General features: G+C 46.5%; 1 protein-coding gene across 6 annotated transcripts in view; it reads left to right on the top strand.

Moving 5' to 3' along the window:
- The window catches only part of PTPN3 (protein tyrosine phosphatase non-receptor type 3), a 108,027-nt gene that overhangs the window by 27,986 nt on the left and 55,523 nt on the right, over positions 1 to 24,518 (top strand). For all 6 annotated transcript variants that reach the window (XM_058523746.1, XM_058523742.1, XM_058523743.1 and 3 more), the window contains 6 exons: positions 3,217 to 3,371; positions 7,668 to 7,775; positions 7,853 to 7,895; positions 10,514 to 10,592; positions 15,343 to 15,387; positions 19,394 to 19,446. In XM_058523746.1, coding sequence (XP_058379729.1) covers positions 3,234 to 3,371; positions 7,668 to 7,775; positions 7,853 to 7,895; positions 10,514 to 10,592; positions 15,343 to 15,387; positions 19,394 to 19,446 — 466 coding nt within the window. In that variant the 5' untranslated portion in view covers positions 3,217 to 3,233. Of the gene's footprint in view, positions 1 to 3,216; positions 3,372 to 7,667; positions 7,776 to 7,852; positions 7,896 to 10,513; positions 10,593 to 15,342; positions 15,388 to 19,393; positions 19,447 to 24,518 lie in introns of those variants that run through there.

Raw genomic sequence — 24,518 nt, 5'->3', positions numbered from 1 at the left:
TTCTGTCCAGAGTCGTGTTGTGATTAGCTGTCAGTTTTAGCTGCTCTCAGGAACTGCCTGACTCTTTCACATGCACGAATGGCTCAGATTCCACAAAATCTGTATTCTAATTCTGACCATCCGAAACACACTCTGAGGTTCTCCGAAAACCCACTCCTCCAGCGGTAGACTGCCTGGCCCTTCCTCTGAGGCCTTCTCAAAGGGAGCGGCATTCTGTGCCACACCCCAAGATGCTGAATCACCATCTACGGGTGGGGCCAGGACAGGCGTATTTTTTAAAAGCTCCCCAGGTCATTCTGATATGCACTCCCACTAAGAACCACACTTGTAGTGGCTCTATTGTATCTTTCCGAAAAAAAAAAAATTTTTTAACCCATCTGAAATTCTTAGACAAGGACCAAACAATAAATTTGACATTTTAAATTCAATGTGGTTAAAGCATCGTGGAACCCATTTGTTGTCTTTCGATAACTTTTGGTATTACTCAGGAAATGCATTCCTGCTTCTGATGACATTTTCATTGGAAAGGGCAAGGTGGAGGTGTGGGGTGGGTGGAATTTTGTAAGTGACTGAATGTTTCCTTCCACTGCCGGTCCCGGGAATTTTTCCGTTAATATTTGAGATTCCCTATCCCTATCTACAAGGAAGGGAGGTTCACCAGGAGCTCCTTCAATAGGCTAAGGGCCTAAGTGCACCGTTCTCTCCCGGATGTGTCTCCTACACAGTTTTCATCCTCTTTGTGTTGTCGCTTCCTGAAGCTAAACTGCGCCTCTGTGGTTCCCTGAGATTGATTCTCAGGCCTCCGTTCTGCTTTGTCCCCGTCCTTTCCTTGCCACCGATTCCCAAATCTGGATCTCGGGCCCTGCCCTGAGGTTTGGTACTGCTTTTCCAGTTATCTGTGACGTGCCCCTCATGGTGTGGACCCTGCATCAGCAGCTACGGCATCACCTGGGAGACTGAGCAATGCCCACTCAGGCCCCATGCAGACCTACTTGAATCTGAGTCTGCATCTTAACAAGATCCCCAAGCCATCTGTGTGCACGTTAGTGTCAGGAGCGCTGGTCTGCGGGATATCCCCACGTCGCATCCTGATATCCCATCCTTCTCTCCTGCCTGCTCCCACCAACCCAAGTTTGTCTATCAGGTTGAACTGTTTTTCCAGACTGTACATCTTGGCTTCATTTTCATTTCGTTCTTCCTTTCACTCATTGATTCATTCAGATGTTTATTGACTGCCTGCCAGAGCGCGGTGCTGGAGACTCAGTGAGCAAAACCAGACTGAGTTCCTACACTCGTGAAGCTCAGCTTCTAGTGACAGAAGCAGCTATTAAATATGTCGTTAGTTATAAGTGTGAAATCATGATGAGCACTGTAGAAGAGAGCCTATAGCACGAATATGAGTATTAGGGACAGCAAGGAAGGCTTCCCTGAGGAAGTGATGCTTGTGCTGAGCCCCGGGGCCTGAATAGGAGTTAATCAGGTGGAGAGGGGCAGAAAGCTTTCCAGCAGAAGGAATGGCATGTGCAAAGGCCCAGCTCATCACAGAACGTTTGCAGAGCGTTAATAAAAAAGAACATTAAATTCCTCTTAAGTCCTTCATCTTTATCTGCTCTTCTGCACAACCTTATCAGCTTTACTCCTGCTCCACTCCCTGAGCTGAGGAGCTGGCCGAGAACTTGGCCCTTGCGCCTGCATGACGTGAGCGTGTGCTCAGCTGCACACCTTTCTGGTCTTTTAGTCTAGCGCTCCACAATTGAATTCACTAGTAAACCACTTTCCTTACTGTTCCCTGAATATACCATGGTCAGATTTTAAACTGCCCTCTAATTCCCTCTTCACACGTGTATTTGTTTTTAAGTACATTGAAAGGTACTTAAATGTATTTTTTAAGTGCTTAAAATGTGCTTAAAATGTACGTTTTAAGATATTGAAATACACATACAGAAAAGTGCACAAATCATAATGTAGAGCTTGATGAATTTTCAGTGACTACGTCAGTGTCATTAGCACCCAATCAAGAGAAAGAATATTATAAGCATTCAGAAGATCCCTGTGTACCCCTTCGCCCCATCACTACACCCAGAGGTGACCACTATCCTGTCTTGTATTAGCATTGATTAGGTTTGCCTATACCTGAACTTGATGTAAATGGATTCACGCTATAGGTAAGCTGTTGTGTCTGCTGCTTTTGCTCAACGTTAACGTTAGAGGAGTTCATTCATGTTGTTGCCTGTAACAGTTGTTCCTTTATTGCGTTTGCTGTATGCTCATGCATGGTATGACTGTATCACAATGTATCCATCCTGTTGATGGGCATTTGGGTTTTTTCCAGTTTGGAGCTGTTATAAAAATTCTTACATATGTCTTTTAGTGAATAAATGTACATTTTTTTTGTTGAGAACATGCCTAGGAGTGGAATTATGTCACAGAATACGCATATGTTCAGCTTTAGTAGATACCGCCAGACAGTTTTCCAAAGTAGTTGGGCTAGTTTACCTTCTCACCAGCAGTGCATGAGAGTTCCAGTTTCTCCACACCCCAGCCAACACTTGGTTTTGTCAGAGTTCATTGTAGCCATTCTGACGAGCTTGTGGTCCTGTTGCTTTGTGGTTTTAATTTGCATTTCTTTGACAACAAAAGTGCTTCCCATTTTCCTTTATTGTTGTTTGTTTCTCTTATTGATTTGTGGGAGCTCTTTATATATTCCTTGTAAATATGTATGTTTGCAAATATCGCTGTGGGTTGCCTTTTTCTTTTAAATAGTGTCTTGTAATGAATAGAAGTTCTTAATTTTAACGTAGTCTAATTTATCAATGAATATCTTTATATTTTAAATCATTTTCATGCTGCATTTAGTTCTGTAAAACCTTAGGGGTAGAATACACAAATATATACAGTAGTAAAACATAAGTAAAAAATGAAAAGCCTAAGAAATATAAACTAGAAGGTTTAGCCAGGGAGTTAAGACATACAAATAAGCCATATGATTCTATGAACATGTTATAATTGAGCAATAAATTTTACTTAGAGCTTCTTAGAAGTCAAAACTCAAATGGAAACATGTTCCATTATCCGGTTCTCATTATCTGTGAGCTGCTCAGACAGTGTTGTGAGGTTGGAAGCAGACAGTTAAGGGATGGGCAGGCTGTGAGGTATATTCACATGTAACTGAGAGTTTACATATCAGAGAGCTAACAGGTATTTCTTATGTTACAGGTTATTCAACGATAGTTATGACCTCCCGGTTACGTGCGTTGGGTGGAAGAATTAATAACATACGCACCTCAGAATTACCCAAAGAGAAAACACGATCCGAAGTCATCTGTAGCGTCTGCTTTTTAGATGGCTTGGTACAGACCTTTAAAGTTAACGTAAGTTCTCCAAATTTAATTTTTTCTGAATTCTCCCAAGAAATAGTTTTCATTTCTTGCTTTATAAAATGAAGAAAAGAAGTATTGTAAAATGAAAGCTTGAAATCTCAGATCTTGTGTGTCGAGATTGGGCTGGAAATACCCTTGAACACTTTGTCCACATTTTTGCCTCCACCTGTGGTATCTTCCCCTCTTCTTGGTGACGTGAGCTGAACGACTTTTAGGCGTTCCTTCTGTGATGTCTTCATCAACTTCCTGAGCTGGTTCTCCAATAATGGTGCCCTAGGCTTTATTGGAGCCTGTGTCACATTGCATTAATAATAGTTGTAATTATTAGGTTATATGTTGCTCTCTAAACTGTGAGCTCCTGGAGGACAGGAAAGGTGCCAGGCACACAGCAGGTGCTCATTAAATGCGTGAGTGGATGGGTCCAATCTGGAGGGCAGTGAGGCGGTCTGCCTCACAGATGGCAGGGTTCGGGGAGGGGCTGGCTTCTCCCACTTCAAGCCCCTGGCAGAGGCAGGGGTAGAAACGGGGTCTCCCATCTCGGGCCAGCAGTAAGACGCTTGGACAGTAGCGGTCCCTGCCGCCCTCCGCAGCCCGGGCACCACCCAGGCCCGTGACCTTTGCCTGCCTCTCCCCACCTCGGGCCAGTCCTAAAGGATCAACCCCATCCCTGGACTGGCTGTCAGCATCTGCCCCAGCCTGGAAAGTTCAGTGTGCCAGGAAAGGTGTCAGAGAAAGGGAGAGGAGAACAACTGGGGGTGATAAAAGGCCACATGAATTTGAAGGGTGGCAGACACTGAGCCCCGGGTCCTCCACACCACCCGTAGGTTTGCCTTCTGCCGACCCCACGTCACTATGGACCTTGAGGGCTGAGCAGGCAAGAGGAGAGGGTGGTGTGTGTGAAGTCACAGCACAGTGCATGCTCTGCAGAGGTCACAGATGTCTCTTCCAGATGCTGTGAACTGATCGCTTAGTTTATATCTGGCTCCTTTGTTAAAATTTCTGTTGTCAGTCTCAGAGCTATTCCTCTGCTGTATAGCTTCTTCCTGACAAGAACATGATGTTTCTTCAGCAAATGCTGACTGATCACCTACTATGTGCCGGGCTTTCTTCTGGGTACAGAGAATCCAGCAGTTAACAAACAGAGCAAAGTCCCTGTGCTTTTAAAGCTCACATCCTAGCACCATAAACAAATGGATATTATGTCAGGTGGTATTATGTGTTCAGAAGAAAAGTAAAGGGGGATAAGGAGGATAGTGAGTGCCAGGGCAGGACAAGGGTTGGGGTTGTCATTTTATACAAATGATCAGGGAAGACGTCACCTAAAGAAAGTGAGGGAAAAAAACCCTGTGGTTCCCTGGAGGAAGCACATTCCAGATAGAAGAAACAGCAGTGCAAAGGCCCTGAGGCAGGATCCCGGTTAGTGTGCGGCAGAACAGTATGGAAGCCAGTGTGACTGGGGTGGAATGAGCAGGGGAGAGAGCAGCAAGGGAGAAGGTCAGAGAGATAACAGATATTGGGATGGGGGGCTGTGTAGAGCCTGGTAGGTCATCCTGAGGGTACTGGCTTTATTCTGAGTAAGGCAGAAAGCATTGGTAGGGTTGGGTGGAGACCTGACGTGATGGGACTTGAGTATCAGTCTGGATGCTCTGTCGCCAGTAGACTCGGGGTGGGGGTGGCAAGGGCTACGAGACTGTTACAACAGCCGGGGGAGAGGAGGAGGATCATTGGACAGGGTGGTGGCATGGACGTGGCTAGGAGTAACCAAGTGTGGGAATATTTAAAGTGGAGCCACTGGGATTTGCCGATAGATGGGATTTGGGATGTGAAAGAGGCCTCATGGTGACTCCCAAGGTTTTTTTGGCCCAAGCAGCCGGCAAGATGGAGTTGCAGTGTGGAGAGATGGGAAGGGCTTCGAGAGGAGCAGGTCTGGGGCGGAAGTAGCCAGTTCTGTTCTGGACCCGTTGAGGTTGAGATGCCTGTCACTCATCTACGTAGCAATGGTAGTAGGTATGCAAATGAGGAGTTTAAGGGAAGGGTCTAGGCTGGGATACAAGTGTGGGTGCTCCCAGGGTAGAGGTGGTGTTTCAAGCTGTGAAGTTGGATGAGATCGCCTGAGAAGCGAGTAGACAGAAGACATGGACGAGGTTCCATGTGTAAAGGTTGGAGAGATGAGAAACCAGCACTAAAGGAGATGGAAGGACTGTCTTGGGAGGTCGGAGGGGAGACCAAGAGCGATGAGCCCTGTGCACGGGGATAAGGAAAGTGCCAGGCCGGAGGGATAATCCTATGATGCCTGAGAACAGAGCCTGGCATACAGCCCGCGCCCAGTCAGCCTGGGTTATAAACATCGTTATCATCATCGAGCTTCTGCCAGCGCTGCTCCCCAAGCTTCCGGCTGCCTGGTCAAAGCTGGCTCACACTGAACTTGAATTTGAGGGCCTAGTGGCCCCTCAGAATCTCCATCGCTTTATATGTTGCTGCTCGGGGGCGTTGTTTGCGCAGTCTCATTCAGACTCTTCAGCCCGGGCCGTCTTATGACGGGAGCAGGCATCTTCAGGGAAGGTGACCTGCACTTCATTTGTTCTTAGCCCAGCCCAGGGAGCAAGCCAGTCACTGACAGGGAGCTGGTGTAGCCAAGATGACCTCCTGTGGGGTGGAGGCTGGGCTGGGAGGCCTGTTGTTATTATAAATGCCCTTTATTATATTTCATTTCCTTCTGAGAACTGGATGAATTGTGCAGAATAGATGCTGGAACGGATGAATTATGCACTCCAGAGGAGGGAGGTCCAGTGTAGTGGGAACCTGCAGGCTCTGGCATCAAACAGGCCTGAGTCAGGCAGTCAGACCGTCCATCGGCTGACAGCACGAGGCATGGAGCCTCCAGGGGCCTCTAATACAAAACCATAAATAATAGTTTCAACAAGGGGAGCAGATAGCTCTTTGACGCATCAAGAGAATATCTCATAATTTAGGGGGAGATATCTCATAAGTTGGACTGTGTGGACCAGGTCATCTTTTCCACACTGTCATGATTCCCTTGTGATGGAAGGTGTCCTGGCTAGACGAAGCAGGGCCCTGGGACAGGAAAGGGGGGATGTGTTCAGGAAATGGGCGTGTCTCGTGTTCTCACACTTCAGACCAAATAATGAGACCATGCGGAAGAAGTGGCTGCAGGAGGGGGCCTGACAGTTACCTAATTTTCTTCCTCCTGGTCACTGTGACCTATTTTCTGCTCTCAGGCACTCAAAAAAAAAACCAGATATCTATACAGGGTCTATTTCTGACTCATATTATCCTTAAGTGAAATGGTTTGGTTCAAAGGATTCCTGAGAAGTCTGCCTGTTAAAGTAGAATTTGCGCCTGCACCATGCTGTTTCAGCCCTTGGTGCCTTTGTGCTGGGCCCTCTGCATGAAATGCCTTTTCTTAGCTCCTGCACCTGGAGGAGAGGGGTGGCACTCAGCCCTGTCACCCTACCAGACCCAGGTCAGGGTCGCTTCCTCTTGTCCCCAGGTTGAGTTAACCATCTGTCCTCTTGTGTGTTCACTGTGCCCTGAGCGTTTCACGTCACTTGACGGCATTTGACACACCATGTTACAGTCACTGCCTCTGCGGCTGGCCTCTCCAGGAGGGACACTTATTATGGCTCTGTCCCCACACCCAGCACCATGCCTGCTCCATAAACACTGAGCAATGGAGGTGCCTGAGTTCGGCTCTGGACGTGAAGTGTGGCTTTTCACTTCAGATGAGGGGGAGCAGTGCAGCAGATAATCCCCTGGGATGTCACTTGCCAGATCACTCGGAGGGTGTTTCGGGTGGCCCTGGAGCATTCTTAGCCATCTTCCTTCATGCTGTCAGTGGAGTTTTCTTCTCTGTCCACACTTCCATGGCTCCTGAGGAGCCAACAGATACCGACGTGGGATTGGTGTTCTGCTGTGGGTAATCCGTGCGTAGGTCACGGAGAGTTTACTGTAATTGTGAGATCTGAGTTTTCCAAGTTAGGTGGCATCACTGGGGAATCTCAGCTAAGGGGAAGGAAGAAATCTTAGAAAATTAAATTAAACTCATATTGTCTTAAATCATTTATGTAGTTTTTCTTAGTCCTACTTCCCGTGTGTACCATGTGGCTTCTTAACTTGATATTTATTAAAGCATTTATTGCGGGGTATGTGTTTGCATAAAATCTCTCTGAATGTTCTAACTCTTTTTTTGCCTGCATAAAGACTTTTAACCACCAGTTCTTAGTTCGTTTTAAAGTTTTGCCCACTTGACACTTTTTTTTTTTCTAGAAACAAGACACCGGTCAGGTTCTTCTGGATATGGTATACAACCACTTGGGCGTGACCGAAAAGGAATATTTTGGTTTGCAGCATGGCGATGACTCGGTGGAATCTCCCGTGAGTAGCAGTCCCTTTAAGACGCCCTGGACTGCTGCACGGTCTGGTTTTATATCTTATGTTCTCTTACCCAACAGAGATGGCTGGAATCGAGCAAACCCATCAGGAAGCAGTTAAAAGGTGGGTGTCACCTTCTCATTTCAGTGGAACACTAGGTGTTAGTGTGTCATGGCCTGTTTCTCTCCTCTATTCATCATTGTGGCTGTAACATCAGCCACCTGGGTTCCAGGTGCTCCAGAAGACAGGCGTGAGCCCACTCCTCCCTGTCTGACTTCTGAGCAAGCAGAGATGCTTCCAGTTCAGCCCCCGAGGGTCCTCATCAGCTGTGAGCAAGAAAGGGACAGGTGAACGCAGGCAGCCAAGAGCCAGGGATCCCACTTCCTTTTGCAAGAAGAAGAGAGTGGCCTTTCCTAGCCCGGTGTGAGAGCCAGGGCGGGAAAGAGAGACAAACACACACACTCCTAGGACTTTCCAATAGCACAGTTCCATTCACTGGAAACAAGGCTTAGGTCGGTGATGTCACAAACATAACATACAGCTGGTCGACTGTGAGTGGGTCCCAGTGCTGTAGGTTAATTCCCAGTTAGGTGGGCTTTCAAGCCATGCCTCACCCCACCCTCTGCCCAATCTGTTCTCAGCTTGGTTTTCCAACATCACACTCTCTGTTCCCCTCTGTGCACCTTATGCCCCAGACAAACCTGGCTGACCTGCTGGGCCATGCATACTCCTCTGTGCCTTCCCTCAGTCTCTTCCCTCTGTTGGGAATGCTTTTCCCTCCTGTTTCCCTGTATCCAAATCTTGCTGTTCTTCAAAGCTGCTCAAATCCCATCTCCTTCCCTGTTATTAGCCATGACCCCGTCTACCCTCCCTCACATTTATCATTGTCTGCCTCATACCTCAGAACACTCTCCTTCATCTCATGGTTATCTGCCTTTATCTTCCTTGCAAAACTGCAAGCTCCTTGAGATGAGGGCCCTTGTCACAGCCTCTCTGCATTCCTCGCAGTGCCCCCCACACAGGAGGTGGCCAGTGAATGGTTGAGGGGTGAAGGGCTGGTGGATTTGTGCACTTAAGTGTGCACACACATGTGCCACATCCTCCCACCCACCCCAGCACTCAGATGGGAAGGAGTGGAGATAAGCAGCCACAGCTCTGATCCCACTGCTGCTCTCACGTGGGACCAGGGCCTCAGAGTCCTTACCTCCCAAGAGTTGTGTCCTTAGCATTCAGAAGTACCCCCGGGAGCCACAGAGCCATTGTGCAGATAAATACCGCCCCCATTTGAATTCACAGAGTAATGAATGCACTCAGGCATGGCTAGGGGTTGGCATTCGTTCTCACTAACTCATTCATTCAGCAAACCTGTCTTGAGCTCAGACTTTGGCAAGGCACTGGGCTAAGCTCTGGGAATCTGGTCCAAGTCAGATTTGGACCCTGCCCTCAAAGAGCTCATAGCCAAGTGTGGAGACATAGACAAGGGGAGACACCATTTTAGGATAGTCCTGAGCACGCGATAGGTGCACAGAGGAGGACGAGAAAGGCAAGGAGGCATGCCTGAGACACAGAGTGACAAGCTATGGGTGGGAGGGGAGCTGAAAGGGCACGCCAAGGCAGGAGGAGGACTTGGCTATCCCCTGATGTGCAGGGTGTCAGCCTGCACCCAGAGTTACGGCGCCAACCACTGGTACCCAGGCACCTGTACAGAGGTACATTCGAAGGGTCACATGCAGCATTGAAGTTTTTGACAGAAGGCAGAGATGAAGACAGAAGATACTAAAAAGCAGGGAGGATGGAGCCCAGGATGAGCTGAGGTCGAGGAGGAGATGAGTCGCAGGACCAGCGAGGGGAGCAGGGTGGAGAAGGTTTGAGTTCCAGAGAGCAAGAAAGTGCCGAGCACATAGATGGGGCCGGTGGATATTTACTGAGTGATGGAGAGGGGTGACATTGACATGAGGAAGAGCATGGGGTCTTAGCAACATAATTGGATCTCCTGTTGCCATATCTAGCAAAAGAAATGGGCTCATTTTATCCATACCAGCGAATTGACTCTCAGCATTGTTGCATAAAGCCGTATTGGAGTATGTTAATTGTGTAATATTTGCTAGTATATTAATCACTTTTGGAATTCACTCTGCATTAAAAGCATTAAATATTTTCCAGTATAAAAATGATTTTGAAATGTGGTATGGCAGAATCAAAAACCTCAGTGCTGTATTTCTGGTTTTGTCATCAGCTGTGTGACCTAAGTCTAGTCACTCATATCTCTAAGCCTGTTGGCTTATCGTAAAACTGTGCTATCACTAGCAGCCTAGCCTACCCATAATCATGGTGGTGTTTAAATTCAAGAATGTACGTGAAAATGTTTTAAAAGTATAAAATCGCTATGGGTGGGTTATTATTTCTTTGTGAATTTTGTATAATCTGCTGATTTAAGGATTTTTAAAAATTCCTAATACAAATAGTGGAGTGCATTGTTTGAACACAGCCCTAAGTTAAACATGTAATAATCAGTAGACAATACTTCATTCTATGATGTTGCAAAAATATTTTACTTCTTGTAGACGAGGAGATTTCTGAACTATTGATTAACTTCTGCACTCCTTCTTAGAAATTAGTCCTTTTACTGGTGGAAATCGCTGTGGTCTAGTGAAGAATGTGTCACTTATGGGAGAGTAGCAGCTTATATGCTTTGACTTTTTTAAAGGGAAAATTTAATTTGTTTTTGAAAAATGTTATAGGAGGTTTCCCCTGTACCCTGCATTTTCGAGTAAGATTTTTTATACCTGATCCCAACACACTGCAGCAAGAACAAACCAGGTAATAACGTTTTTTAAAGTTTTCTATTTAGTATATAAAAATAAGTAACCGCTAAAAATGTACTCTTTATTTGATCACTGTGGCCAAATGCTTCATCTGGGTATAACCGCACCAACAGTTATGATCCAAGTGAAAATTGGGGGTGCACATTGAAATTTTAATTGGCTAATTAGTTTTCAGTCTTGGGACTCCACCTCTCGCCTCCTGACTTGGTGCAGTTCCCAGCACGCTCCCATCCACCTCCTCCTACCTCCCCACCGCCCTGGCCTCTCTGCCTGTTGAGCACCTGTGCTCAAAGAACACGGTTGTTTTCTTCAAATGAACACAGGCAGGGTTTGGAAGACGAGTTTGTAAAACAGTCACCTACAGATCAAATGGCACGCTATCTCTGAAGGGCTAGAATTGAGACTCTTTGGAGTGACAAAAAGTCTCTGAACTGAGAATTCTCTATCAGATCCCCAGCTGGTAGGCGCTAGAAAGGAGACTGAGCTGAGCCAGCTTCTCGCCTGGGTGAATCAGCAGGTGCAGGCAATGTGTGAACCACTAAGGGGGAGAAGGCTGTGATAGGAGCTGTGTACCCCCCCAGGCCTTGGCGGCGCTCCTGGTCCTGGTTTTGTGCTGACACCTGGGCTTTCTGGGTGGGGCACAGTGTTTGGAATGGAGAGGGCGGCCACAGGAAAGTTGCTGCTGCTTGAACAGGGACTATGCAAACTCACCAATGCCTTAACTTCCCCTCTCCCATGGCAACGTTAAGCCTTTTTATTATTGATTCGTTTATTTTTCTTAGGGAGGGAAACCCTTCCACCAGAAAAAAGCAATAGGTTTTCAGAAATATTGAATCCTATTCTGAGCTCATTGTGGCCATGAGACCATCTGATACGAAAGAGGCGACATTAACTCAGATATAGAGTGCTGCTTGTTTTTTCCTTTTTTTAAAATGGTAATCACGTGATCACATTTTAATATGTTTAAAGGACGAATATTAGTCTATTACTCGGCTTTGCCTTCTTTGTGCACCTCTTCCCTCTACAATAGCAGACATCGGAGATTTGACCGTGTTTACCATTAAGTTAGATTTTAAGCCAGTGTAAGAGATGCCCGGCGTGACTCATTGAGTAAGCACGGGAAGTACACAAGGTGCCTTGAGTTCTCCCCATAATGGCTCTTTCTGCCAGTGGACTAAGGGGCAGTGAAGGAACGCTCAACCTGGCAGGTCAGTTCATAGGCCAGCGGACACAAAGTGGTGACATAATCTATCAGAATGTATCTGAAATGACCCCTCCTAGGTTTCCCCAGGCCCTTACTGAATATCAAGTTCTGTTCAAGGGATGCTTTAAAAATGTCCTGAGGGATTATATATATGTATGTATATACGTGTATACATGTGTGGTTTTAACCAGTGGGTTTTTTTAATCACAAACCACAGTAAAAATATATTTTGGGGGCCAGCTTGGTGGCATAGTGGTTAAGTTCACGTGCTCTGCTTTGGCAGCCCGGGGTTCGCGGGTTTGGATCCTGGGCGCAGACCTACGCACTGCTTATCAAGCTGTGCTGTGGCGGCGTCCCACATATAAAGTAGAGGAAGATGGGCACGGATGTTAGCCCAGGGCCAGTCTTCCCCAGCAAAAAGAGGAGGATTGGCAACAGATGTTAGCTCAGGGCTGATCTTCCTCACACACACACACACACACACACACACACACACACACACACAGACACACACACACAAAATATATATATATATATATATTGCTTTATAACACAGTGCACATATATAGACATTACTGAAGCAAACGTATCACAAAACAATAGTAAGTCTAAAGCATTCTGAAATTTCCTATTTTGTTCTCTTTCCTTTTAAAATGCCAGTTGTGGCCCCCTGAATTGATTTTACTACCAGCTGATGGGTTCCAACCGCGAGTATGAACTACGCTACCTAAACTAATGATTGTCACCCGTCGCCCTGTCTCCTCCCTGTGATGCTGGGCCACAGGTTGTGGCTCTCCAAAGAGAGAACTTGAGGGAAGAGGGTGTGGGGCTGGCCTAATCCAGAAGGCCCTCTCTGGTGCCCCACTGGGTCATTGGGCGTCCACTTCCATATCCCATGAGAAGGAAGCCCACTCCCTCAGGGAGGCGACAGAATCTTGCTCTTGAGCCTCCCTGTCACTTGAAGGACATCTGAGGAAATGTAGGGCATTCGGGATAGGGAGGAACTGAGGCTGCCTTCAGATCTGCAGAGAGTTGTCATGGAAAGGGGGAATTAGATGTGCTTGGTAATAGAATTATGGCCAGGGGGTGGCCGCTACAGAGAAGCAGATTTGGGCTCAAGATGAGTAATAGACTAATTTTTGTTCTTTCCCAAGTCCCAGATAAAATTCGGTTTTCCTGTGTCCTTCCTAAAATTCGCTGGTTCAGATTTCTCTTAATGCAGCAGAAGCCATGGCAGCAGCCACCCCTGTGGCTCCTGTAGGGCTAGTAGGCAACTAGGACCACCAGATCCTTTTCTTATGCTGGGCCAGGCTTCCACCATTACTTCACATGTCTTTTTTTTTCTAATTTAGAGTTTTACCTGTATTCCTGGCACATAGTGTCTTATTATGCCCCAGCTCTGTAGTCTATCCAAAAGTAAGTCCCTTTTAAAGCAATTGAGCTCTTAAGAGTCAAAGAAGGAGTATAGAAGTGGTGTTTGTTGTTTTCTAAAGATCTAGGGAGGGAGGCATTCATTGCTTTTTTCTGAAGTTGAGGTCATGGATGGGGTACACTCCAGGAGCGATCATTCCATTTCTAAAGTCAGGCATACCAAGCATCTCTTCTAAGTGACTTTCCTTTATTCTGATTGTTAAATAAATGCTTCCTTGAATGTGAGCCTCCACGACTGCTGTTGCTGATAAATTTAGATCATTCTAAACAGAATTTCATTTACTGGCAGTCTCAAAATTAGGCTCCTTCAGGATTCCTAGGAGGTCTCCTAAGTTTGGGTCTCATCCCACTATTCCCATCTCTTTGTGTATGATGTCATGGGTTGACTCAAGCTTTGCTGAATATATGACAAGGTAGCATTTGACAAATGGTCATCTCCAAGTTCATGGTCGCATTTCCATCCCTAGGAAGATCCACCGATTAGCTGGGCTCATCAGAAAGCCCAGGTGAACCACTGGATTATCTATAATTCTCTCCCTTCTCTTCCCCTTGGTAGCATTGTAGGAGGAGAGAACACTTAATGCTGGTTGAATGTCAGCTTGGATAAACATAGAAACTAGAAAGGACTGATTGTGTTCCCTTAGGTGGAAGAGATGGAGATTCCAATATGGAATAAGCATGAATCAGCAAACATATGTTATACCGTCTCTCAGTGAAGGTGTTCAACACGTTAAGGGTAGTTGATTATAATTATAGTCAAAGTAATAATATCAGAGTTAGGAGATTGATCCTAAGCTTTTTAGTCATTAGACGCATAAGAAACTTTTCGCATAGTCAGATTTCTTTCATAGTCTGAGTATCCATAAAATACAACATAACTGACCCCACATCTGAATGTCAGTTTCCTTATCTGAAAAAAAAAAAAAAAAAAAGGAGGGAGTGGTGCCTACCTCCTCAAGTTGTTCTGAGGTTGAAATGAGGTGATAAGTTATGAAGTACTACGCACACAGCCCAGGACTGTGCAAATAGGAGGCTGTAGTACCACGTGAAGCATTCCCCTCTCAAAACACCAGCGCCTTGACCTTTCAATGTGCAAATTTGAAGGAATAATGAGACTGACTTGTTTAAATTGCCAAAATTATCTCACTCCTGCCCCTGAATACTTCTGCCGTGTCTGTATTATATTTCAAGAAGTTTCCCTTTTGTCCTCTTGGCCAGAAACTGGAATGTCTGTCCCATTTGAATCCAGGCTTTAATGAAGAGTGGGAGCCAGCGGCCAAGTGTCACATGTATGCCGCAGCCCTAAATATAAAGCTCTCCAGGGACCTTCCCGGCCCGCACAGCGCTGTTGATGCCTTCTCTTCCCCACTCGCTGGATCAAGGGGTGGACTGACAGCATGAGGGGCCTGTGACGACTTACTGAGCTCTGCCTACAAATCAGGTCCCGGGTTTTGAAGTGACGTTGCTGATGGCTCACAGACAAGTGCAGGATTCAGCTTGGAGGACCTGGCAGCCTATAGTGGACTGATGTTTATACTTTTGCTCGAGCCCCCACAGTTCCTGGGACACAGGAAAAATCCCAGCTGGCTGTTTGCGCCCCAGCCAAGGAGGTGTCTTCACAGACCCTCCTCTCAACAGCTTCATGCAGAGGGAACGTGGGTGTGGGAATGCCGTGTTCAGAACAGCGTCCCCTCCGTGTGTGGGGGCTGCCTGTGCAGAATGCCTGTGGGTCCTGGTGCTCTCAGAAATCCCGAGTTTGATTGGGAAGGTTGGGGCTGAGGGTGGGGTGCTCACTGGCAGCGGTACCAGCAGTTGTTGGCGGCCTCTTCCACCCTGTCCATCCCTGCTCGGCCATCCCTAGGACAGCATGTGCTGGCCTGAGGCTGGCTGGACACCGCCCCCACCAATCGAGATGGAAGCAGCCGTATAAGCCATTGTTACTGAAGGGGCAGCTTTGCAATGTGCAACATAGCACCTGATGCTTTAGACAAAAATATGTTTCTGTATATTTTGTTGTTCAAATGTACAGGTCTTATCCTTGACTCATCAAATTTTGTTTTGCTTATTTCAATTTGAGTATTATAAATTAATGAAAACAATTGTTTCATAGGCATTTGTATTTCTTACAACTGAAGATGGATATTTGTGAAGGAAGGTAATGAGAATTTTGCGTTCTTCTTTTCCTGTCAGTTGCCAGACTACTGAAATTCCTGGTTTTAATCTAATGAACGTGCATTTCTGGTAACAATATGAAATGCAAACAAAGAATGGATGTTGAAAGCAGTATCCTGTATGGCGTTATGCTCTGGACATCTATTTTTAGCTTGGTCTTGATTTAGAGAAGCTAAGGATTGATAAACTTCATTTCATGTCGCTTCAATTTTATTACAAAAGGTACCGTTATCTTTCTGGTAAAGACCTGAGAAATTTTAAAGGCAAGGGGAGACCCAGAATGAAAAACAGGCTTCATTCAGGAAGGCAGATCAGGCCTAATTTAGGTCTACTTCCGAGACCCTTAGTACCTACAGATGATTCATTTTCTCTCTGGGAAACTTTTTTTGTTCAAAAACGTGAGCGTCTGCTCATGATTCAGCACTTCTTGTGTGTCAGGACCATCTCAGGACTTACTTAGCTGGTAAGTATCTGAGAATAGCCCAGGAGGGGAGAAGAAATTCCAAGACAATGTCCCTGAACTACTTCCTCCAAATCCTGAGTTTTTCTCGACTTGCAGGAGAAATGGCAGCAGAAATGGTAGAAACAGCCACATCTTATTCCTGTTCTCCTCACCCTCTCTTTCCTCCTGTCAGGTTATTTCTACTGAGGAGGGTCTTCAGAAGCCTCCAGTGAGCTTCCATGAGAGAGCTTGCGGTCTGGTGGGGGCAGTGAGACAGGAGCCCACGAAGCAATTGGGACCAATATGGGCAGTGGAGACGACAGTTGTCATAAGGTTTTAAGAGAAGGAGATGCCATTGTGGACTGGAAAAGTCTGTGTGGATTGCTGTGATGAGCCAGGATTGGGGTTGGTAGAGAAGTGAGGTGTTGCGTCCCCCTGGGCAGTGAGAAGGCACCCTGCCCCACCCCCAGCAGTCCCAACTGGAAACCGTGTGTTGGTGGCTTACAGGAGAATACAGAGAGGGCTCTTCATGTCCGACTTGGACGTGCGACTTGCACCCGGCGGGCAGAGGAGAGCTGTTGAAGGTTTTAAGCAGGAGGGGTTTGGCATGAGCAGCATCTACAAAGATAGTGTCTGTGGATGGAAGGGAAGGCTGGAGAGGCTGTGGGGCTTCAGTCTCGACGGAAGGGAAGGTGCAGCCCTTGAGAAGCTGTTGTTGGCGTCCCGGCCAGAGATGTGGGGACCCGGCAGTGAAGGTGGGGGTGAGGGGGAGGAGGAGCAGTTAGGAACAAGAGACATGATGAAGAAAGAGTGGCCAGAACCTGTTGACTGTTTAGCGGTCATAGAATTAGAGAATGTTTGCAGTTTAGCTCATCCTCTTCCTCAAGGGAGGAAGGAATCCCTTCTCTAGCACAACTGACAGGCCTTGGGTCTCTGCACGAGCACACCGAGTACTGGGGAGCTCACTCTTGCATGAGGCGCCCGTCTTACATTTCAGGGTGACTCTAGGTTGAAATGACCCCTCCTCCCCTGGGTCCAGGCTGCCCTCTGCAGCAATAGAAACTTGTTCTCGCTTCTACACACTAATTTGTTTTTCCCACAAATATTTTTTTTTATTGATGTTTTAATAGTTTGTAACATGGTGAAGTTTTTGGTTGTACATTTTTGTTTGTACATCACGGTATACATGTCTCCCTTCACCCCTTGTGCCCACCCCCTGCCCCCATTGCCCCTGCTAAGCACAGTACAGTTTTCTCTGTCCATGTGTTGGTTTATATTCCACATATGAGTGAGATCATGTGGTGTTTGTCTTTCTCTTTCTGGCTTATTTCACTTAACATAATATGCTCCAGGTCCATCCACGTTGTTGCAAATGGGACGATTTTGTATTTTTTATGGCTGAGTAGTATTCCATTGTATATATATACCACATCTTCTTGATCCATTCATCAGTCGAGGGACACTTGGGTTGTTTGCACTTCTTGGCTATAGTGAATAATGCTGCAGTGAACACAGGGGTGCACAAGCCTCTTAGGATTGTTGATTTCGTGTTCGTTGGATAGATTCCCAGTAGTTTCCCACAAATATTTTGCAAGCACTTGTTAGGAGGCAGACTCTGCTGTGCTGGTCAAATAAGGCAAGGCCCGTGCCCCTCGGGAGCTTTCAGCTTGGGCTCTCCAAATACTAGGAATTAGTCGTCTTCATTTTTTCTTGTCCAAACGAAATACCCTTTGTTAGTTTTGTGTGCATCAATAGAAATCTGTTGAGGGCCACAGATTTCCTGGCTTAGATTCCCGGCATCGTTGGGAGGTGCATCCTGCAGGCAGCCCTCACCACCTCTCTGAGGAGAAGGCCTCCCCTCCAAATGCTTCTCGGGTGTGTGTCAGGGCGGCTGTGGCCCATTGTAGCCGTGGATCTCTTGACAGACTTGGTGGATCTAGTTAGCGTTTCTCCTGGGTGTTGAATCGTGCCCTGACTTGTCTGAACTGTCAGTGGTAGGCAGCACCCAAGGCATTGTCTCCTTCCTGCTGCGATAGGTGATCTTGTCCACCAGAGGGAGACCCTACAGCCGGGGCAGAAAGAAAGGGGTCTCTCCAGGAGCACATAGCACGATGCGGGCATTCAGCGTTCCTTAGTTTGCATTTATACTAGTCTTTGAAAATGTTTTTCTTTCTGACTTATTTACAGGACTGTTTCTTCTGTCTAGACTGAACCCCCTTAGCCTCTCTCCTAAGTTGTTCCCCAAATCCTATTCACCTGCTCTCCCTGTTGTGAGGACACTGGCTTAGATTTCCCTGAGGCCTGTCTTGGTAGGAGAGTGAAGGGCTGATGTTGGCTGTCTCCATGGACTCTCGGGGTCTCCAGATGAACAAATAGATGGTGAATATCCCTGGACGTGTCTCCAGACTTGGAGAGAGCATTTGGAAGTCCTAGCAAGAATACATGCTTACTTGAGGAAAGTTGAGGCCCCTCAGATAGGCTGCCTTCATATGCAGCTTCAGGACGAGCACACAGCGTGGCAGACAAGAAGGGTAACCCCTGGCGGGCCAAGCAGATTACTCAGAGAGATTGGGGTGACTCACATCTTGGGAACTTCATGGGCTGCCATGGAAACTGCATGTCTTCTCCACTTCCCACGGGGTTGCTGGGAAGAATGCTTTTAAAATCAGTGTCTCCCCGCCCTGCAAGCCCTCACTCCTGCTGCTGCTTCTCAGCCCTTTCCAATGCATCCCTCCACTCAGCGGTGGTCCCTGCTCCAGGGCTGCTGGCCGAGCTCCTAGGCAGACCGTGGAATCCCGAGTTGCGTGGGGAAAAGGGAGCAACCAGAGGATTTGAAATATGACTAAGACAGATGGAGTCATGGGCAGAAATGGGATGTTGGGGAGGGCAGTGAGCTTGAGAAGAAAGAAAAGCAAGTCTAACCTCTTGAGCTCATGGATTTCTAGTGGATGGAGGAAAACTGAGAGGTGGACAGACCATTCCCTGTAGATCGGAAGCTTCAGGAGGGTGAATAGATTTAAGGATCTTAAGTAATTCTAAGTAATTTAAAACTCACAGGAGTTTTAAAATTCAAAATAGTTTTCTATTTTTTCCTTCTAAGAGGATGTCACCCTTCTAGAAAGTGGGTAATCAAGAATCACAGTCAGTAGAACTCAGGGATTTAGAGAGCCCTACGAAAAGTCTCACGTCTTTACTAGAAAGATACCAAGGCTGCCCATGGAACGAAGAGTACAGTTTTCTCACTTTTCCTGTTAGTGAGATGAGCCTGGCCTTTCTTGACCAGCCAAAACCCTGGCCAACTTGAGACCTTCATGGTATTTGTATTAAGGTATATTATTTTAAACATGAAAAAGTTTTCTTTCAATTTTTAAAACTCTTTAGTGTTATCTTTACTATGTGAGATTGAGTTGTATCATAAAATTGTCTTTGTTATGATTCATGATGTTTTCTGGTTAATCTAAGAAAAGACAGGTGTTTGCCTGATTGATGAGTGTTTCACGCCGTTGCTGGTTCTTGTGACCTTCCTAATATGTGTTTCTCCTGACAGGTTAACCTGCCCTCTTAACTCAACAGTGGTCCTAGCGTCCTACGCAGTACAATGTAAGTCACAAAGGGAGCGTTTCACGGATGGATAGAGTGTTCTGAACAGTGTATTAAGAAAGTCACTGGCCTCTCCTGTTTGACCGAGTCCCTTCCCCTCCTCCCAGGAATCCTGTTGGGCAAGCATATCTCTGGTTGTAGGGGTAGTCCCACTTTTACTCTGATGTACACTCTCCTTCAGCTCAGGGATATTGGATTAAGGAAGGTGGTAAAGGGGAAAAGAGTGGATGAGCTGTGGTGTCGGGTTTTCTCCCAGGGGAGCCCATAAAACAGAAGACATCCATCGCACACTACATCTTCCAGAAGCTTTGCTCACGTATTGAATGTAGTCTCCATAACAAACCCCAGTGGAGCAAATATTGCTACCAGTCGCCTCTTACAGACGTGGAAACCCAGACCCAGCTAGGTTAAGGAATTGCCTGGAGGTCACTTCAGCTACTTAGGATATCTTAGGAATTTATTTTTAGAGTTTCACTAGCGCTAATGGGTTACATATTAGTCTATAGCAGCACTATCCAATAGAAATGTGAACCACATATATAATTTTAAATTTTCTAGTAGCCATATTAAAAAATTAAAGCAGGTGAGATTAGTTTTAATATATTTTATTTAACCCAGTATATCCAAAATATTATCATTTTAATATGTAATCAATATAAAAAATTAATGAGATATTTTATAGTCTTTTTTTCGTGTTAAGTCTCTGATAACCAGTCTATATTTTACATTTACAGCACATCTCAGTTTAGACTAGCCACATTTCAGGTGCTCAGTAGCCACACGTGGCTCGCGTCTGCCATATTGGTTAGAAAGTCCAGGTGGAATTTTCCATCAAGGCCTGTTTAAGCTGGAGTAAGAATCCACTCGTATTCAGTCAGCAAACTTTCTTAAGCGTATATTCCACATCAGGCCCTTTGGTAGCGGCTGGGTGTGCACAGTGAAAAGGGTGGGTAGCTAGATGGAAGGCAAAGGATCACTTTATAATTAGTTAGCTGTGTGGTGCCAGTCCAGTACACCCACATGGAACTTGTATAGAGCTGTGTGGTAGCTCAAGACTTAAGAAGGCCCTCCTACCTTCTCATTGGCCTGTTACCCTCTTGGCTGACTGCATGGTAGAGAGTTAAGAGAGCAGGATGGTCAGGTCTCGAAACAGGCTGAACTAGTCACTCTACTCTGATCTCAGAAGAGGCAAAATAGCAAGAGAAGGCTGACAGGGACTCCTGAGGTGGCCTTAAGTCTGCCTACTTCCCTAGCAGCAAAGAACAAAAAAGAGAACGATGAAGAACAAGGTGGCTGGGCCTGCAGCTTACCTGCCCACCTGTGTGATACCAGGAGGTGGAGGACAGACTTTTAACAGGGACCCTCCTCACTAGTAAGACAAGACCCAGCATTGGTCTCCCCTGATAGCCTGCATCTCCTTCCTCCAGTGGGATGCTCAGAAGGGGTTGTATGGTGGCGAGCCTGGGTAGATTGGAAAGTTCCCATCTCTGCGATACATCTAGAACAGACCTGGCCATGTTGCATCCATGTGGGAAATGGCACAGTCACCAGCCAGCCTGTATTCTTACTGATCTCTAGACCTTGTGGACTCTGTCCTGGCCAGGCTGATCAGCTGAGGAGACCAAGCTTTCCCACATCTCAGAGAAAGTTTGGTGTTCATAGCTAGAGCTTCAGGTCTGAGGGGCGGGAACACTGAGAAGGATGTAGCTTTGGACGCAGTCAGGCTCAATTTAAATCCTGGCTTCTCCATTTGCCACTTATGTGAATCTCAGTTTTCTCACCTGTAAAATGGAAGTGGTGATGATTATGACAACTCACAATATGGCTACTTGATTCACATAACACACGTGAAGGTGTTCTGTAACTAGGAACTCTTTATAGTTGGACCATCGCTGTTAACTGAGTCAGTGAGAGCACAGACTGAAGCCATATTACCTGAGTCTTGGCTCTGCCACTTACCCCTGCATGACCTTAAGCCTCTCCCAGCCTCAGCTCATTTGACAAAGGGGGATGATAACAGTACCTACTTCATAGGGTTGTAATGAAGGTGAAATGAGTGACTATATGTAAAGCTCTTAGAACAGTGCCTGGCTCGTGGCAAGTGTTAACTCTTAACTGTATTTTCATGTCTGCCCAGAAGCAAGGTGTCCAAAGTACTGCCTATTATAAACTATTTAGGCTAAGATTTAAGAACCGAATAAAAAAATCCTATTCTAAGCTTCAGGAGTCAGGTTCCCCTCTACAAAGGACTCAGAGAATGAGGGCTGAGGAAAGTTATTAGCACCTAAAAGTGCAAACTTGCTTCAGTGGAAATATCAGCATGACTATCGTGCTAATAATACCCTGGCTTGTCAAGCAAGCCGTTTTAAGTGCAAGTTCTTTATTCCTCCACCCTCGGGAAATATATTTTTTTCCATACTCCTGTGCATACATTTCTATAAGATTAATTCTTAGATATTACGTTGCTGGATCAAAGGGTATGCCTCAATTTTATCTGGTACATTTTGCCAAATTGTCCCAAGAAGGGTGTCTAGTCTGAAGATCAGCCCTACAGTGATCAGCGAATCTGCGAACCAAAGCACATTTTCTTAGTAGATAAAAAGTAGAGTGGTCTGTGGGTGAAGTACCTGAAGAGACTTGATGGTAGAAGACTGCTGGTCGCCTGTCAACGGTGTGTGAGGCTCAAAGAATGAAGTCTTTGGGGCCGGCCTGGTGGCGTAAGCGGTTAAGTGCGCGCGCTCCACTGCGGCGGCCCGGGGTTTGCCGGTTCAGATCCCGGGCGCGCACTGACGCACTGCTTGGCAAGCCATGCTGTGGCGGCATCCCATATAAAGTAGAGGAAGATGGGCACGATGTTAGCCCAGGGCCAGTCTTCCTCAGCAAAAAAAAAAAAACAAAAAAAGAGGAGGATTAGCAGATGTTAGCACAGGGCTGATCTCACCAAAAAAAAAAAAAAAAAGAATGAAGTTTTTGGAAATAGATATTTACTTCATAATGTCCTCTGAGCCTCTGCCACGTGTGGGTTCTGCACCAGCCTTGGTGCACAGACAGAGGACGGCTGCTCTCTGCAAGGGGTCTCCAGCCTGGTGGGGGGGAGAGGTGGACCAGCTGATGCTGGCAATGAGGATGAACACAGAGGATGCACTCTATCCTGCTTGGGGGAGAGAGGAGAAGGTCTGGAAAAGCTTCCTAGCGACAACCCCGAGAAGAGCCTCTAAGATCAGGTGGGAGTTGGAGGAATAGCGTGTGAAGGGCTTTCCCAGCAGAACAGCTGGCCAGCTGGAAATGCCATGCATTTGAGTACCTGGGACGTACTCCTTCCTGCAAAATATAAAGTAGTATCAGGTGGAAGAATGCATGGACCTTCAAGACAAGGTATTTCCCACATAAGCACGTATTTCCTTTTCCAGACACTCTGGAGTTTAGGGCGTGTGGTATATATACATAGTAAGTAGATAAAGAGTATGGACTGTGGTCAGAGTCTAGGCTCTAAGTTACCAGCTGAGCAACAGGTCACTTCCTTGGGTCTCAATCCCTTATCTGTTTAATGGGGATGAAAGCACTGCCCGTCACGGGGCTGCCGAGATCATCTAGTGGGATGATGTCATTGAAATCAGCCCGGAAACCGCCCTGTGCTTTGCAGGTGTTTGCTGTGACTATTTAACTTGGTTTCCCCCTAGTGGTTAGTACAGGACTTTGCACAGAGTAGCCGACTAAGATTTCAAGGGAAACTCACCCTACAGGGAGGTTCATTGGTCATGCGTTAAGTACAGACGTTTGTCAGCGACTTGACCAGAGAGAGAACCTTGCTGTTGATGTTTGCACAGGAGTTGAGACTGTTAGCTAATATGATGGATGACCAAATCGAGATCCCAGAGAATCTCCATGAGCTAATGACAACAACAGAGTAAAATTTAATAGGACTCTGCCTTGAGGCTCAAGAAAGTCATTTGCAGCATTTGGTTGCCCTCTGGGGACATGACCATTACTGTCATCAAATGGCCAGCGGCAGCTCAGGCCTGGCAGGCTGCTGGAACGGTGGGAGCGTTAGCTGGGGCACAGATCAGCTGGGTTCTGATCTTGACTAAGCTGAAAAACTCTCTGTGATAGGGGTAAGTCCCTTCTCTCTGGACCTTAGTTTCGTCCCCTTTCACATGAGGAGTTTGGACGAGGTGATTCTAAGGCTTTCTTGAGCTTTCCTCGTTGGGGACCCTCTGTCAGGGTGTCTAAATTGTTTCCTGTAAATGCACTGTCGTATATTTCACCCTGCACAGACTCACCTGTAAATCACACTTGTGCTTACATCATGCAGCCTTGACATTTCTGCCCACAGCTTAGTCGCATATAGCTGCCCTTAAGAGCCTGTGGTCTACCCTTAACCAAGTCTGCATGCATAGGGCACTTGGCTTGCTGCTGCCCTTTTCCTTTTCCAAAATTGAACTTTGCAGAAACCTCTGTACACGTCAGTGACGAGTAAGCACATCACTGAGCAACTCCGTGTGCCATGCCTAGGTGCTAAGCCCTAAAGATGAGTCTGACCCACTCCCAGCCCGCAAGGGACAGTGTAAGGAGGAAACAGATCTCTTCACTACAGTGCTCTCAGAGAACAGCCCTGTGTGATGGCAGTCGAGGTTAAGCAAGGCTCGATGGATGTAAAGAAAGACACCCTTGCTCTGACCTTTCAACTTTGTGATGAAATTCACCTGAGCAACCACCTGGCTCCTCTCTCCTTCTGAGACTGGCCATGAGGCGTCACCGCAGCTTTCCCCAATTCCTGTCCTTGTGCCGCAGAAGGAGTTGTTTGATTTAGAAAGCTTCTGTGTCGAATGGGTACTCTGAAGACAATCGTGAGTCCTCAGAAGCCTCCGAGCCTTGAAGCCGGCTGCAGGAAGAATTCATTAAAACCTTTGGAAAGATCAGGGTTAATAGTTTTAAGAAGATGAAATAGTCTTTTTTTTGTTTTGTCAAGAAAGTGGAATACTAGATTAATTGCCCATCAGAGCTGGAAATTGTCTTCCTCACTCAGGTTTTTATACAGATGGAAAAACTGAATCTTGGAGAAGAGCAGCAGG

This window comes from Diceros bicornis, chromosome 28, assembly GCF_020826845.1.
Source record: "Diceros bicornis minor isolate mBicDic1 chromosome 28, mDicBic1.mat.cur, whole genome shotgun sequence".
Classification (NCBI taxonomy): domain Eukaryota; kingdom Metazoa; phylum Chordata; class Mammalia; order Perissodactyla; family Rhinocerotidae; genus Diceros; species Diceros bicornis.
Note: the sequence above shows the minus strand (reverse complement) of the source record. Positions and strands in the feature narration are given on the sequence as shown.